Source organism: Megalobrama amblycephala, linkage group LG15, assembly GCF_018812025.1.
Source record: "Megalobrama amblycephala isolate DHTTF-2021 linkage group LG15, ASM1881202v1, whole genome shotgun sequence".
Taxonomy (NCBI): domain Eukaryota; kingdom Metazoa; phylum Chordata; class Actinopteri; order Cypriniformes; family Xenocyprididae; genus Megalobrama; species Megalobrama amblycephala.
The window spans coordinates 14,456,825-14,473,943 of NC_063058.1; the positions used below are offsets into that span (position 1 = coordinate 14,456,825).

The 17,119-nt window shown below is 39.3% G+C and overlaps 1 protein-coding gene across 1 annotated transcript in view; it reads left to right on the forward strand.

Moving 5' to 3' along the window:
- Window positions 1-17,119, forward strand: part of septin15 (septin 15) — a 37,357-nt gene that overhangs the window by 5,963 nt on the left and 14,275 nt on the right. Inside the window, 3 exon segments of the mRNA XM_048159069.1 lie at window positions 10,765-10,871; window positions 15,401-15,501; window positions 15,682-15,816. Of these exon segments, the coding sequence (XP_048015026.1) occupies window positions 10,765-10,871; window positions 15,401-15,501; window positions 15,682-15,816 (343 nt within the window).

Consider the following 17,119-nt stretch of genomic DNA (forward strand, 5'->3'; position numbering starts at 1 on the left):
GTTGTTGTTGTTGAGTATATTTTTGTAAGATTTTACACATTATTTCAGATTAAAAAAAGTGGGTCAAGGACCCTGCACATGACACATAGGAAAAAAATATGTATATCGTGGCCACAAATTAATAATTCGTTCCCATGACTTACTAATCCTTCAGGAAACATTTAGGAAGCGTTCAGGAAATGTTCAGGAAATGCTCAGTTAACGCTAACAGGGTTGACAGGTTTACAGTTCAATTTGACATTGCAAGTCTTGTGCTCAAGGTTGTGACACTAGAATACATTACTGAGAAAATGAATGATGAAGTTTTATAAACAGTTATCCATTTTTTTACTGTATAATCATGGTAACAGGGTTGACATTTGAAGATGCTACTGACATCAAAACATAAGGGTTTAAGTTCTTTCACAGTCATGTCTTGAATGATGATGATCATGATCATCACAAATCATGATCATTACTAAAAAATAAACAACATGGGTTGACACCTAACCTACAAATTCTACATTGTCAACTAAAATAACCCCCCCCCCCCCCCCCCCATAGATAGAAAAACAAAATGTGAGATTTTATTTTCATACATATTTTCATACAAATTTGCATATTTGCTCACATATAAAGAAACATATGGAAGCTTGTTTCCGCCACTGAATAAAAAATAAAGAAGGTAATTGTGACTTTTTATTTCACAATTCTGACTTTTTTCTCGCAATTTCGAGTTTACATCTCGCAATTCTGACTTTTTTCACAGAATTGTGAGATATAAAGTCAGAATTGCAAGATATAAAGGCAGAATTGTGAGATATAAAGTCAGAATTGCATGGGATAAAGTCTGAATTGAGAGTAATAAAGTCTGAATTGAGAGTTATAAAGTCTGAATTGCGAGATATAAAGTCTGAATTGAGAGTTATAAAGTCTGAATTGCGATTTATAAAATCCGAATTGTGTGTGATAAAGTCCAAATTGCGTAAGATAAAGTCCGAATTGCATGGGATAAAGTCTGAATTGAGAGTTATAAAGTCTGAATTGCGATTTATAAAATCCGAATTGTGTGTGATAAAGTCCAAATTGCGTAAGATAAAGTCTGAATTGCGTGAGATAAAGTCCGAATTGTGAGTTATAAAGTCTGAATTGTGAGTTATAAAGTCTGAATTGCGAGTTATAAAGTCTGAATTGCGAGATATAAAGTCTGAATTGAGAGTTATAAAGTCTGAATTGCGCGTGATAAAGTTAGAATTGCGTGAGATAAAGTTAGAATTGCGAGATATGAAGTCCGAATTGCGATTTATAAAATCCGAATTGCGTGTGATAAAGTCTGAATTGCGCGTGATAAAGTCCGAATTGCTTGAGATAAAGTCCGATTTGCGTGAGATAAAGTCCGATTTGCGTGAGATAAAGTCCAAATTGAGTTATAAAGTCTGAATTGTGTGAGATAATGTCCAAATTGAGTTATAAAGTCTGAATTGCGAGATATAAATTGCGAGTTTATATCTCTTATAATTGCAATTCTTTTTTGCGAATGAAAAATGTTAAAGAATGTCTTTAACACAGTAAAGATGACAATGATAATTGATAGTCGTATTTTGCATACATGAGAACCACAAATGGCACTCGTTTTGTAGAATGACATCAAATGAGCTTTCTGTTTATTGGGTTTTTACTTTAAATGAATAATCTGTGATTTTGAATAAAAGTTGTTGTTTTTTTGCTGATGAACGAATGAGTTTATTCCCACATACAAGAGTAGATGGATGATGAGTGTTTAGTTGATCAATACTCTCTGTGGTTTGGATGCCGTTACTAAAGACATATTGGAAATATGGATCTCTGTGACATAACTGCTGTAGAGCGCCTCACCATAGTAACCGGGTGTGTGTCTGTTAGCGCTTGCATTGTGTTTGCTTTCGAGCTCTGGTGCAAAATATCCTCTTTAGTTCTCTCTTCCTCAATTCCTCTTCCAAGTTGCTACTCATGTTGTGTCTGTCAACTCATTCCCTACCTCTGTTTATAGGCTAGTTGTCTAGTTTGGGGTTTCCTGTTTGATAAAGCGGCCTATTGAGATGCTTGTAGGCTACTGGTGTCAGGAGACAAGGCACGCCAGTCTTATTTACTTAGAAAGCTGTTGGTCAGCGCGGTGAATTTGAATTACCAGGTTGAACACAAGCAAAATCTGCGAAAAAAATCTTTCCACCCGAACGTGGATTCCAATTGAAATGATTGGATAATGTCCACGAAAAATCTTGCCAAACAACACAATAAATGGGACCACGCCTAAACTATTATTCAAACTCTTTTGTAGTTAATTTCAATTTAGTTGAGCTATTCATTGTTTTTGTGAACATCATGCTTTAAGAAAAGTCAGATTACAGTTTGAAAATGTAAATATTTTGTATACGGAATTGCAATTGGTCTTTTTATTTACATATATTTGCATAGTGAATGGGGATTAGTCTTATCTTTTACTATACTTGCATACTGAATACTGATTGATCATTTCACATACTGTATGCAGTACCATTGAAAAGTTTGTGGGCAGTAAGATTTTTAAATGTTTTTAAAATTAGTCTCACCAAGTCTGCTTGTATTTGAACTCAAATAAAAAAATGCACTTCCACCACATTTTACCTCAGAAGCAAGACTGCACCTCCATAAATTCTCTCCTAACATGCGGAATTTGCTGTAATGTCATCTTGACTATCTCAGTGTCTAATACAGCTAGCTGGGTTTTCTATCTACTTAAAACTGTCCATTCAATGGCCTTTTAAAGAACAAAACTGAAAACTATCGTCTTGTTCTCTTGTCACTCATCCTGACAGACACTACAGGCCTTTGGCTGTCGACTCCAATTTTCCCTCCAAAATTTCAGGGAGGAAAAAATCTGTTTCCTGTCTTTTCTCTCGCTCTCGCTCTCCCTTGTGTTTTTTTTCCACAAGCATTTCCTTTCTTGAGCTTTCCCTCTCAAACCAGCTGGCAAAATGTTTCTTCAGGGAGAAAGCGTTGGAAAATGTGAAGAGATGTTGAGATTCAAATTGAATTATCTAAAGCTTGTTGGAGGTGGTAAAGCAGGCCTTGAAGTTTGTAGTCCTGTTTAAAATATGGCTTTCTTTGTACGGTCTCTTTTAATAGCAATTATTCAAGCTGTGTGGGAGAATTCACACCTGTACAAGCAACGAATAGAAAAAAAATAACAATTTCACGCATGTTTTCGTTAATTGCGCTCTTTGCATTCCTTCACAATAACTACTCCGACAGCTGTGTTTGGACAAAACTTGAGATGTTTTAAAGTGATCGGTAAATGGTAGCTGAAGTCTTCAGACATGACATGTTGTTGAATTCCATGTCATTCACAGATATTTTCTACAACACGGCAGCAATTTGTCTAGTGTGGCTGTGTTAGCGTAGCTACCGCTATAGGAGCTGCTACTTTTCTCGTACATTACCATGCTGTAGGTCTATTTGAAAGGTCCCTGGCTGAAACACAGAAACGCACAGGGAGGATATTTAATCCCTGGATTATGAAGCCAAAGCTTCCCCTCTCTGGCCTGCCAACAGGTCATCTAACAACCCGGTCATGGAGCTAAGCCTGTCAGACGGACTTAGCCAACACATGCTAATGTATCCGCCAATACACAAACACTAGCGTATCTTTGGGTTTTCAAACAAACTTTAAAAGAAAGTTTCATTCAAGTTGAATATGAGAATATTTTGAATTTGTTTTTGTCTTTGTTTTCCGTCAGACTTATTCTTAACTCTCAGCAGCTATGAGTCTATGAAGTAGAGTAACACCATTATGCCAATCTTCTCTGACTCTACGGAAGCCATTGATGAGTTTCGTTGTGTTGGACAGATTTGTGTTTAGATGGGGTTTTAGAAACAAATAATTAGGGATTTGGCAGTATTAAAAATTATAAGTAGTTAAGATTTTGCTATTCTATTTCCAGTGCAGTCTGCTTTGCTATATCAATACAATCCAACTCAGAAAAACTGTAAAGCAACATTTCACCACAGTCACATTTTGGGAAGTGACGTGTTTAAACAAACTGCGTCATTTCAACCACAGGTTTCAGATCCACAATGAGAACATGAAAAAGGTGCTTTAGGTCCCTGAAATTCTTGTGTAGATTATTGGAAAGCTTGTTTGGACCTTCTAAGAAATGACCAGCCCACTAATATTATGTTTAAGGTGTATCTTACCCAACTTTTATTTGTGTGAAGACAGCTGTGAATGAGAACAATGCCATTTGGAGAACTAATATTGTAACAGTTGAAGCATTTCTTATTGTTTTATTAAAGCTGGGTGTACAATATTACAGGTTCAGAACAGAAAACAAGAAAATGATGGACATCGCAGAAACATAGACTGTAGCTTAAAGGATTAGTCCACTTTTAAATACCTTTTCCTGATAATTTCCTCACCCCCATGTCATCCAAGATGTTCATGTCTGTCTTTCTTTCGTCAGTTGAAAAGAAATGAAGGTTTTTGAGGAAAACATTCCAGGATTTTTCTCCTTATAGTGGATGTCAATGGCTACCAACAGGTTGAAGGTCCAAATTGCAGTTTCAGTGCAGCTTCAAAGGGCTTTAAACGATACCAGACGAGGAATAAGGGTCTTATCTAGTGGAATGATCGGTCATTTTCGAAAAAAATACAACCGTTTATGCTTTATAAACAAAATATCGCCTTGAACGTACTTTCTGTTTCCGTACTTTCTTTAAAAACGCTTACGCTGAATGTTCTACACCTTCACTATTCTACTTACGGAATTAACCCGGTGCCAGTTTCGTTTTTTTCGTAAGTAGAATAGTGAAGGTGTAGAACATTCAGCTTAAGCGTTTTGAAGAATACGGAAACGGGAACTACATTCAAGGCGATATTTTGTTTATAAAGCATAAACGGTTGGGTTTTTTTCGAAAATGACCGATTGTTTCGCTAGATAAGACCCTTATTCCTTGTCTGGTATCATTTAAAGCCCTTTGAAGCTGCACTGAAACTGCAATTTGGACCTTCAACCTGTTGGTAGCCATTGACATCCACTATAAGGAGAATAATCCTGGAATATTTTTCTCAAAAACCTTCATTTCTTTTCGACTGACGAAAGAAAGACATGAACATCTTGGATGACATTGGGGTGAGGAAATTTATCAGGAAAAGTGTATTTAAAAGTGGACTAATCTTTTGAGGCAGAAGATGCAATGCAAGCAACCCCAGCTGTGTATGTGGGGGATTCACAGTGCTGTTAGGGAACGTCTAACCCGCTTCCACCATATCTGTATCTGAGGCTTCATTACTCTGGATACATTTGATGGTGTTTCCATTTCAAAATGCTTTTCATACACACTAGTGTTTTCAAGCTTTTTCCAAAAACACTGAAACATCAAAAAAAAAATGCTGGAATCATCTTACTGTGTGTGTGTAAAACATAATAACTGAAATGATACCAAGAGACCAGACCTAATACAGTTTTCACACTATTCTTCTGGAATGATCATATTATTAGCAGAATATCCCATCACTCACTGGTATGTCCAGGTCGCACTCAATCGCCATTTAATTTATGGTCAACAACGCAATTTGCCTCATGTTTTGCCACAGGACAGAAATTGTCATATTTGCAGGAAGGTATGCATCACGTGACTAAACATGGCTCATCGTTTTCAAATACTTACGTTTTCACAATCCACACCACAATGCAAATTTGGCATTTTCAAATTGCTCCAGTTGGGAGAGCATCTTCAAAGCTCAATTTTCGCAGGAAAAACCGGTCCTTCTCCTTGTGGATGGAAACCAAAATGTAGACCAGTGCTTCTCAACCCTGGTCCCTTGAAGTTTCTACTAATGAGCTGATGACCTAAATCACGTGTTTGGTTAGGGAGACATTAGGGGCGCCAGGACCAGGGTTGAGAACCACTGGTTTAGACATAGCATGAGTTGATATAGAGCAGGGGTGTCAAACTCAGTTTGTGGAGGGCCACTGTGCTGCAGAGTTTAGCTCCAACCCTAATTAAACACACTTGAACAAGCTAATCAAGGTCTTCTAGGAACTTTCTGACAGATATTTTGGAGCTGTTTGGAGCAGGACAGTGGCCATCCAGGAGTGAAGTTTGACACATTAGAGTGTGTATGTTGATTGCGCACATGCACTGCGTAACATCAAACGTGTCACCTCATAGATCTAATTTTCTATGTAGGACAGATTGATTTTTCTGTTTGGGTGACTTTTGTGTGTGTGTGTCCATGGGAGTTTTTACAGAGCATTGCTGATTGTTATCTCAGGCTGTTCGGAGATGAACTCTGACCTTTGTTGCTGAACAATGGATCTTATCACTACAGGAGCCCCTCTCTGCAAACCAGTTAAACACACACTTACTACCATACATGCATTCTCACGTCCTTTAAAATCAGTAACTGTAGTAAGTACTTGATCCGTGTGTTTTCCAAAGCTCTAGTTTTTTTTAAAAATAGTTTAAATTTAGTAGTTTGCCCTGTTGCTCTCTGCGCCAGGAGTTCGACTGTGTTTATGTGTTGGGGTAGTGGGCCTCTCTTTCGCTCTCTTTCTGCTATCTGTTTGTTGAAGAGTTAAGCAACTGTATGGCAATTGTACTAGAGCCCCTTTTATGAGGGGAAAAAGAGTGAGTGAGGAAGAGAAGGGATAGCTGGGATTAGATGGGGGCAGGGCAGTGGAAAAGGGGCGGAGGTGGGGGATTGTCAGGATATCTGAACCCAGTAATGGGCCCTGGGGTGCTTTCTGGCCCATAGCATGATGACAGGAAGAGGTAAAAAGATGAAAGTCAAGAAGAATGTGTGGAATCTCCTGGAAAGTTTGTCTATTTGTCCCAGTCCTCCCATCCACCCATCCATTCAGGGTAGCAGTAATTAATAAGAGTAGGACTTTTTTTTTTTTCTCCAAATCTGAATAGGGCTAAATTGATAAATTGATTGACAAACATTTTTAAAAGTCCATTTAAAGCATTTTTCTAAATTATTGCTCACGCAAAAATAAAAATTCTGTCATCATTTACTTATGCTGTTCCAAACCTGTATGACTTTCTTTCTAGATATTTTGAAGAACATTTGGGAACCAAACAACATTGCAGCCCATTGACTTCCATTGTATGAAAACAAACAAACATAAAAAAACCACTATATTTTTCAAAATATCGTATTTTATGTTCAGCAGAAGAAAGAATGTCATACAGCTTTGACCAGTATTATTTTAGTATTATTTATATACTATTATAGTATTTATTCATATTTTTAATTTTTATATCTTCAGTTTAATTTTAGTGTATGTTAGTCATTTTATGTGCTTTGCTTTTTATTATCTTTGAAATATTTCTATTTAATTTTATATCAATTAGTTCTATTTTCTAATTTTCATTTAAGCTTCATTTAAGTTTTTCACCTAATAATTTTTCAACTAATAAAAGCGACTTTTAATAGTTTTACTTAGAAACAACATGAGGTTGAGTAAATTACAGAATTTTCATTTTTGAGTGAACTATCTTTTTAAATGTCATGTAATGCTAATTTGACACCACAAGCCCTGCTAGCTACACTATCTAAAAGATGTTTAATGATGTTTTTGATATATAAATCTGTAATAAACATTATGATGGTACTGGACTTTATCAACATACTGCACAAAACACTGGTTATTCAAATGCTTTTGAATACCATTTGCCCCATTTTTTTTTTTTTTTTTTTTTCAAGCTAAACGCTAACCGTGTCAAACTGGGTCAGGAAGTGATGCTAGCATGAGCTTTTTATTTGGAAATGTCTGTTTCCCTGGTAGCCTGTCTGGGTCTGGTTCAATATAAAGCCAGTGGAAAAAGGGTCTGTTTATCCGCACTATGAGGTTGTGCCAGTCTATTAGCACTACTATAGACTTTTTCCTCAATTTAATGGTTTTCCAGTGTCTCTGTTTGTCCCCGCTGAAGAGGCACATGTGCTGTAGTAGTAAAAGACAGATGATAGAGGGAACAAAATGAGATGGGGAGGTGAGTTCACTCCATTCATCCATGGGTCTGATAAAGGTCAGCCAACTGTGAACTAGACCTGGATCCTTGCTGTGTGACTGAAGTGTCTCGTTTTCAGAGATCATGCGGACCGATATTTAATTAAAAGAGGGGATGAGGCTAATTGGGTCTGGCTTTACCCTGAGGGGGTAAAAGGGAAAAAGAGGGAGAAACAGGGCGTTAGAGATAGCTGGAGATGGAGATGTTTGTTAATCTACTCATTCTCACCCATTAAAGCAGTGGTATCAGGATTTCATGAACAAATTCTGCTCCGTGTTCCTGTAAAGCACAAGCTAACCTCTGGAAATGGTTTGCGTATTTTAGGTATGTTTTCACAAGTTTTATGTGATTTTAACCAATCAGCTATGTAATGAAAAGTAAACTACAACAATTAAAATAATAATAATAATAATAATGATCATTATTACTATTATTAACTCTTGTAGGGAAAATTGCATCTTGCATATATTAGCAGAAGAGAAGAGAAGATGCTTTTCCCCCATGGTCTTTCTTATACATGGCTTCCATTAAAATGCCAGTGTAAGTGCAGACAGACCAAGCAACACTCTGTCTCTTTTATCTTTCTTTCCTCCCCCCTTTACTTCTCTTCCACTGGTCGCTGATGTCCTCCCACCCCATCCCACACACACATACACATAAATGCTTTCACAGTCCAGTCACTCTGTCTTTTTTAGGCCCTGTTTACACCTGGTATTAAAGTATTAGTCCACTTTCAAATAAAATTTTCCTGATAATTTACTCACCCCCATGTCATCCAAGATGTTCATGTCTTTCTTTCGTCAGTTGAAAAGAAATTAAGGTTTTTGATGAAAATTCAACTTACGGAACGAACGCAGTGCCAGTTTCGTTTTTTTCCATAAGTAGAATAGGGAAGGCGTAGGACATACGGCATAAGCTTTTTGAAGAATACGGAAAGTGGACGCACGTGCAAGGCGACAATTTGTATTTATAAAGCATATACAGTTGTATTTTTTTCGAAAATGACCGATCGCTAAATACCGATCACTAAATACAGTGCAAACAGGCTCTAAAATGATTTGGGATTGCCCACTTTCGACCACATCCAGAGGTAGTTTAAAACGAATTCGACTGGATTGCTTTCGTAGCGTGGACGCTCATGTGGTCAAATGCACTCAAACAGCCACAAAAGACCACCTACTCTCCGCCTACTAACTTAATGCGTAAACATTATGGGAAGTGCACTCGCCAGACGGGATTTACTTTGTCGGCTAAAGACCCAAGTTTGGTTTGAAGATGAAAAACGTACCAAGCACAATTTTCTCTCACCATTCCTGATTTCATATGTAAATTGCGCAAGCTTATTTTGTCCATTAGATTGAAAGATCTGAAAAAAAAACCCATACATTTACCCGCCCATAGACCCTCCCCTCGAAGAAATCAGGAGAGAAGTGGTTGAAAGTGGACAAAAGAGACACCAGGTGTAAACAGGTATGTGTCTGTTTTGTCTACTTGTGATCCAATCGACCAAAATGCATCTTAATATCAGGTGTAAACAGGGTCTTTATCTGTCTTTCCTCCTCCTTTTACTTCTCTTTCACTGGTTGCTGATGTCTTCCCACAACACCACCAACCCCCATACACACATACACATAGATGTTTTTACAGTCCAGTTACTCTGTCTTGTTTAGGTAAGTCAACGTAGCCTGGAGCAAGGAGAAGTAAATTTACTTAGCAGACAGAGGGTGGGTTTGGTGTCTGTGTGTCATCTCTGGCATAGCACAGAGAATCTTTAAGTGTGTGTGTAGATTTTGAACTGGTTTGGCTCCATAGGACATGGTGGGAAGGTCGAAGGTTAACTCTCAACTGATATCATGGGGTATTGGGTCATCTGGGTCTCATTTTCCAATTTAACTGCATTTTGTTACTTTCTAAATTGCATTGCGTGATAAGCTTGAACACAACAAGAAATCAAAATTATGATCAATTGTATTTCTAAATACATGAGACTGGCATTTTTAGGCCTGTCTCCTGTCCCATGTAGGGCCTGGTGTGGTAAATGAATAAGACAAGAATTGGAAGCTCAGAAGCTGAGGACTGTGGGAAGATTGTTTATTGAGAGAAGGAGCTTTCAACACCCCCTCTTGAAGCCTAGGATCAAGCTTGTGTCAAAAACATGGAGTGAGAATGTGTATTTGAGTGGGTGAAGATGGTATATACTTCAGTGATGCATTGGTGGTCTGCTCTGCCAGATGAGCCCAAGTGTTCCCTTCCCCCAACTCAAGAGATGTTCCAAATGACACTGCCTAATGCTCATCAGTTGTAAAGAGAAATGTGGAGTTGGCTAGAAAGAATGGAGCAAGCAATGTTTTATTCCTTCAGAATAAAAGAGCTTTCTCTCTCTCTCACTCTTCCTTTTTGTCCTCAACATTTTCCCAATATACCCATGAATCCGCTGTCTTTCGATTGCTGTCCTCAGGAAGAAACTATTGAATTTCTGGCCAGGGTCCCACATGTGCCATTGGTTGGCTTAAAAACAACAAACTAATTGTGTGTTTCTGTGTGGGTGGATGAATGTGAGAAAGCTTTTGAGGATCTGTGGAGAATCTCATATTCATCACCTCCTGTTTTTAAGTATGGATGTCTCAGTCTCTTGCATGTGGCATTTCATCCTCTCCCTCTTTTTTGCTTATATTAGTGCATTTCATGACACTAGTCAAGCATGGCAACTTAACATTTTTTGTAACACAACTTTGTTTGCCACTTTTCTAGGTGAGTCTGGACTGGGCAAATCCACGCTCATCAATTCCCTCTTTCTGACAGACCTGTACTCCAAAGACTACCCTGGCCCATCTCAGAGGATCAAGAAGACTGTTCAGGTATGTCCTCTTTAGCTGACCTTTAACTCCTGCTACTGATACTGATACGTGACATCCCTAGCCTTGTTCTCTTTCTTCCCTTACTTTTGACCCTTTATCTCTAGCCACCATTATCTTCCTCTGCCTTGCAGCCAAATGTGATGTAGAGAAGCCACGTGGGAGTTTTTTTATTCCTATTATGATTTCTCATCCTTACCTTGGACCAGGATTTGGCAACGTTTTTTAATAATCAAAGTGCACCATTCAAGAGAAACTGTATAAGTAAATCGATACCTAACTGACCAGTTCAGTTAGCATACTTTTGGATAGCATAAAATATAGATCTGTTCTCTTGAGTGCCCCCACTGTTGTGCTGCAGGAACCAATTTGTGGTCTGTCCATGGTGAACGTTTTGTCAAAAATGGTCTACATGGTGCTATAAGCAAGCTGTGCAGGTAAACAAATCCACTCTGCGTTATCCAGGGGTTGCACAGACAATTGGGACTACCACCCGCCACACCCCCTGTTGAGTAACAAATTTTTGTAACATTTTTAAAGTGCTTAGCTTCTTATGCAGCTCATTAGATTACCTGCATGACCATAAGGAAGGATCCTTGGGCCTTATCACATTAATCACACTCATGCACTCAATGTTGTTTTTTGCCTCTTCAAGTCATAGTCAGCCAACACCTGAATGCATTCAGACAGCTGGAGTACCAGTCAGGCTCAAGCAATCGCAAACAGATTACTGCCTTTTGAGAGTTCCAGGCCAGAGCAAATGCTCCCAGACTCACCAGAGGAAAGAGACCGCAGAGTTTTGACCTTATATGGATTTGATAAACAGGTTGAGAACAGATGCTGAGGCTGGAACATCAGAAATGGGGGAGTATACACTGCAAAGAGCTTGCGGTATGATGGAGTGACTCAATTGGAGTGTTTTTTAAAGAGGATAGGAGGGGAAATATGAAGGGGTCTAGATTCCTCTGGAGGCTTGCAGGGTTCAGTAGGAGGTCAAGAATTTTCCCACGAAACCCAACACCCAGCATTGACTTTCCCACCACCCTAGAGATGGGACGTGTTCTGAGGTGGCCCAGCCCTTTCTGGTATTTAAGTACAGCCACTCTCGTTCCTCTCTCATAATGATGAACAAACAATCTCTGTGTCTTTGCTGCACTCAAGACAAAGTTCACAGTTAAGGTTCAAATCAAAGTTGTTTTGAACCTTGGTTGTGCTTGGATGACATGGCAAGTCTACTGACTTGGTGGCAATCTTGAAAAAAAGTTTCCCAGGCATGCAAGTACAGCTCCAGTCTACTTGAATGGGGAAAGATCCAAATTTTAAGAACTTTGCAGTAAAACAGGGATGTCAAATTCTGCTTCTAGAGGGCTATATTATACTGCAAGGTCTACTAGAAACTTCCAGGAAAGTGTGTTAGAGCTCAACTCTGCATGACATTGGCCCTCCAGGAGCAGGATTGGGCACCCCTGCATTAACATGTCAAATGCACCAATAAAATCTGACTGGTATCATAAATTTTTCCTCTTTTGCTCAAATTAGGGTGGTCAAATTCATGTGTGTCCTGCAGCCATCATGTCAAACCCTGCCTCCCCAATTCCTTGTGGTCCTTCTCCAAGTCCACACTTTGGTGATGTAATGCCACATAGACTGTTGTGTAGAAGTCTGCTGTGGAGACAGCATCAGTGAAGGCCCATGAGCACCCTTCTGAAACCTAAAATGACAAATGAGACACTCTACAGTCTCATAGACTTCACATACACAGTGACTATTGCAAGACTGCAAGTACACATTAAGTGTGCAATTTGGGAATTAACTATTGTGGCAGGAGGAGCAAACGACTGACACAACTGCCCTCGCAGTGCTGGGAATCATGAAGGAAAGGTAGTGTTCAGATGGGTTGGTCCAGGTAAAGAGGACCAGGTCACGGAAGCCGGACGCACTGCCCTCTTTGGTTAGGGGAGCGAGGGGCGGCAGCTTCTCCAGCGGCTCATCTTCCCAAGGGCCACAGCGCTTGAGTGGCAAGGCAGCACACCCATTCTTAACCTGACGGTGGTGACGCGTGCATCCCAGCACGGGCAAATGATTCCGGCATGTGGGAATCCCTTCCCACTAGACCTGCAAGGACACCAGCGTGCAGGCATGGTGAAAGAGATCGTTCCCCCGAGGAGAGGCACTTGTGGCATTTTAACAGCGCCGGTGATGAGGCTTCATTATCTTCAGGTGTGCCTCATCACACGGGACCAGTCCTTGTTGTTACCATGCCCCTCCTGGCTCTCACCTACTCCAGTCGGGAACCTGGTGAAGGCTGGTGATTTAAGGGATGGGGTAGTGCTGATAATAAGGAGGAGGTATTTCTTTCCACTCATTTTTTTTGAATGAGTAGCCTGTGTTCTCATCGTACTATATGTGTACGCATCGATTATAATTTGTTGGGATCTTGTTTAGGGTTATTTGCCTTTCTCAGCACTGTGCAGAAACCAACCAAACACAACCTTCACATCATCTTACAGTTTGAATGCAACTGTGGCATTTGTCACCCAACATCTAAACAAATTCATTCTCGTTTGGATAGATGATCTAAAACCAAAGGGGTTTTGCTTGCTCCCACCGGAACTCAATGGAAGATTCATCCAAGGCACCACCTCTCTGTTTTTACCACAAAACAACTTAAGTTTTAGAGATTTTAGATTTCAACTTACTTGGACTTCACATTCCCTACATCACTACTTTCACAGATGAAATCTCTCTGACATTTTAACATTTCTCATGTCCATGCTTTTCTCTTGATTCCCAATTTAACCTTCTCTGGCACTCTCCTGGGTGGCAGGATGCCTTTGTGTGATGCACTTTGTCTGAGCTGTTCCACCATGAATGCCCGTGGTATAAATTTGTCAGCCTGGCCAAAGGCCATGTTGTGATGTGTGGCTGTCTAGTCCTCTGTGGTCAGTTCAGGCAGGACTCAGAGACAGCGGTGAAAGTATTTATATTCCAAAACAATCTGCAGTGTTTGTGATAGCAGCCACACAAGGGCCACTCTGGTTGCATCAAATGAAAGTCTTGACATTTTTGTGGCTTTGTGTTTCTACATTTTCATTTATTTCTTTTTCTATGTTGTTGCAAACTGAAGTGGCCTGATGTGCCTCATAAACATTCTAGCATGAGTGAGAATGGAAGAGCTTTATTAAGGTTCACTCCTCTTCTCTTTCCTCCAATTCCCTCGTTTTCTCTTTCTAACACTTTTTTTTCTCCTTAAGTCTCTTCTGTCTCTCCCTCTCTCTCTTCTTTTTGAAGAACTAAGAAAGGTTGTGGTTGTTTTTGTTAGCGAGAAAGTTGCGCATGTGTGAATGCGAGTGCAGTTTTAGCAAAAGAGGGTCAGCCAAAAATAACCAGGCCTGTGAGAATAAGCGTTTTTACTGAAAGCAGCTGAAATAACTTCAGGAGATGATGAAGCTGAATCATAGTGACATCGGAGATGACTATTTCAGTGTCTCATCTCAACTCGATGTCTCATGCATAGTCTAACCTAGAATGAAAACTAATGCACATTGTTGCCTGAATTACTCTGACTAATTGGAAGACGAATTGGATACTGACTACTTGTTTTTAATGTTGGACAATTTTTAACTTGACATTATTTTAAAACATGAATGTGTATGTCTGTAGAAGCAGTGAATTTAAAGATAGTCAATGCCAATATTTGTTTGACAACTAGTTGACCATTATGGCCTATCTCTTGTTAAAGGGTTAGTTCACCCAAAAATTGCTATGAAAGTCCCAGAGCTTTCTGACCTCAGATAGACTGCAACGTTATTACCACTTTCAAGGCCCAAAAAGGTAGTAAATATATTTAAATTAGTCCATGTGACTACGGTGGATCAACCTTAATGTTATGAAGCAATGAGAATACTTTTTGTACACAAAAAAAACAAAAAAACAAACATAATTATTTTTCCAACAATTTCTTCTCTTTGTTTTGACATAGAACCCGGAAGCGCTGCACTGTGTTTCCTACGTGAACAGCTTATGAGACTGACATGGAAAAGAAGAAATTGTTGAATAAAATCATTATTTTTTTTTTAGTTTTTGACGCACAAAAAGTATTCTCGTTGCTTCATAACATTAAGGTTGAACCACTGTAGTCACATGGACTATTTTAACAATGTCTTTATTACCTTTCTGGGCCTTAAGTGGTAATAATGTTGCATTGTACCGGAAGCCAGAAAGCTCATGGATTTCATCAAAAATATTGAAGATAAGCGAAGGTCCTACGGGTGTGGAATGACATGAGGGTGAATAATTAATGACAGTATTTTCATTTTTGGGTGAACTAACTTTTTAAGGCCTATTTGTCATAAGCTTCTTTTGTATGAGCTAAATGGCTATAGTGTTCTTTAACGTTTATGTTCTAAAATGGCTTAGGGTTAGTTAGCATTGATGTTCTGTCAATCACATGAACCTGGAACAAACAGGCAAGGTTGCTGTCTCAGGCTTAGTCATGTATCCTGTTGTGACAATTCTGGTCCTTCTTTCAGGTGGAACAGTCCAAAGTGCTCATAAAGGAGGGGGGCGTTCAGCTCACGCTCACCATCGTCGACACACCAGGCTTTGGAGATGCGGTGGACAACAGCAACTGGTGAGTTTAATTTCAAGGGCCTTTAGATGCTTAGATAGACCCTGTCAGAGACATAAACTCCATTATAGTCAAAAGATAAAATCATTTTTTATGCAGGATGCTATATATGATGGTGATGCAATGACTTCTCAATCTTTGCCTCTGACTTTGCCTTTCATTTCTCCACCTCCCCTTTTTCAGCTGGCAGCCAGTCATTAACTACATCGACAGTAAGTTTGAAGACTTCCTGAATGCTGAATCTCGTGTTAACAGGAGGCAGATGCCTGACAACAGGGTGCACTGCTGCTTGTACTTCATCGCCCCCTCTGGTCACGGGTAGGTACTGCACCCTCTACAAATGAAGCTTGGCATGAATCAACCAGCTTAAAATAGAAGCACCACACACACATGTCCTGATTTACACATCTTGCACTTTGTTCAGGAGTGGGATGATGTTGGAATTTTGCACATGAATACTATACGACTGTGGTACAATGAAGGCATCAGAACATGTGACTGTGCACTGATTTAAATGCATTAACGAGTGAAATGGAGAGACGGAGGACGTATGAGCACAGATGGAGATGCACGCTACCCACACCGTATCTAAAAGCATTACATAATGCCTGCTAAACTGGGCCTGACGTATGATAGGCGTTGACTTGTTTATTTTTGAAAATTATTAGCTTGTTTGGCTTAGTTTTACTAAGGAAAAGAACAGTTATGACAGAAATAAGATTTGTGGTTAAAATATGACATATTTTGTGATGCAAGAATACTTGGGGAGTATTTATCACAGGACCTTTCCATTGAATCATAGTTTTTAATTTTGTTTTTTTTATTCATCTTTATTTATTTTTTCATTGCAGTTGTTTCATTGCCGTTGTTTTGTGATTTAAAGGCATTAACATGTGGGAAAATCCTCTATAATCCTTTAGTGTATAGTTCATCATCTACAGTCTCTGAAAAGAAAAAACAAAGCACTGTTTACTTACAAATTTACATTCAGTGACCCCGCGGTCTTGTGTGTTCAAACAGCCCTACACATCTTCTTGTGTGCCCTTTTTGAGACGCCACTATGAGGCAACATTCATATCTCGGTGACCTTTGTGTTGCATCTTCAGTCTCGACATTCCTGAAATGTATAAACAGCCCCTCAGCTGGCCCCCAAAGCCACATAAACACACACAAACCCAGCTCAGTGTAAAGAACAGCCTCTTTGTTTGGAATCCCAAATGAAAGTGATGCAAAGAGAGACAGAGTGAAGCCCTCATTCCCTCCATGACATAATTTTTCTGGTTTGGAAGGAAATGATGAGAAAACGGTCAGTGTTGTGTGGTGGCTCTGTGCTGACAGTGGCCTCTCTGCTCTGGTCTGTTTATTCATCCCCGTTTCTGGTGCCTGACTTGTTTTTAGTTCTATTGCATCACTGCAAAGGACATTTTTGTATTTGTTTTATGTGTTTTATTTAACCTCTTAAAGGGTTAGTTCACCCAAAAATGAAAATTCTGTCATTAATTACTCAACCTCATGTCGTTCCACACCTGTAAGACCTTCGTTCATCTTCGGAACACGAATTAAGATATTTTTCATAAAATCTGATGGCTTAGTGAGGCCTGCATTGCCAGCAAGATAATTT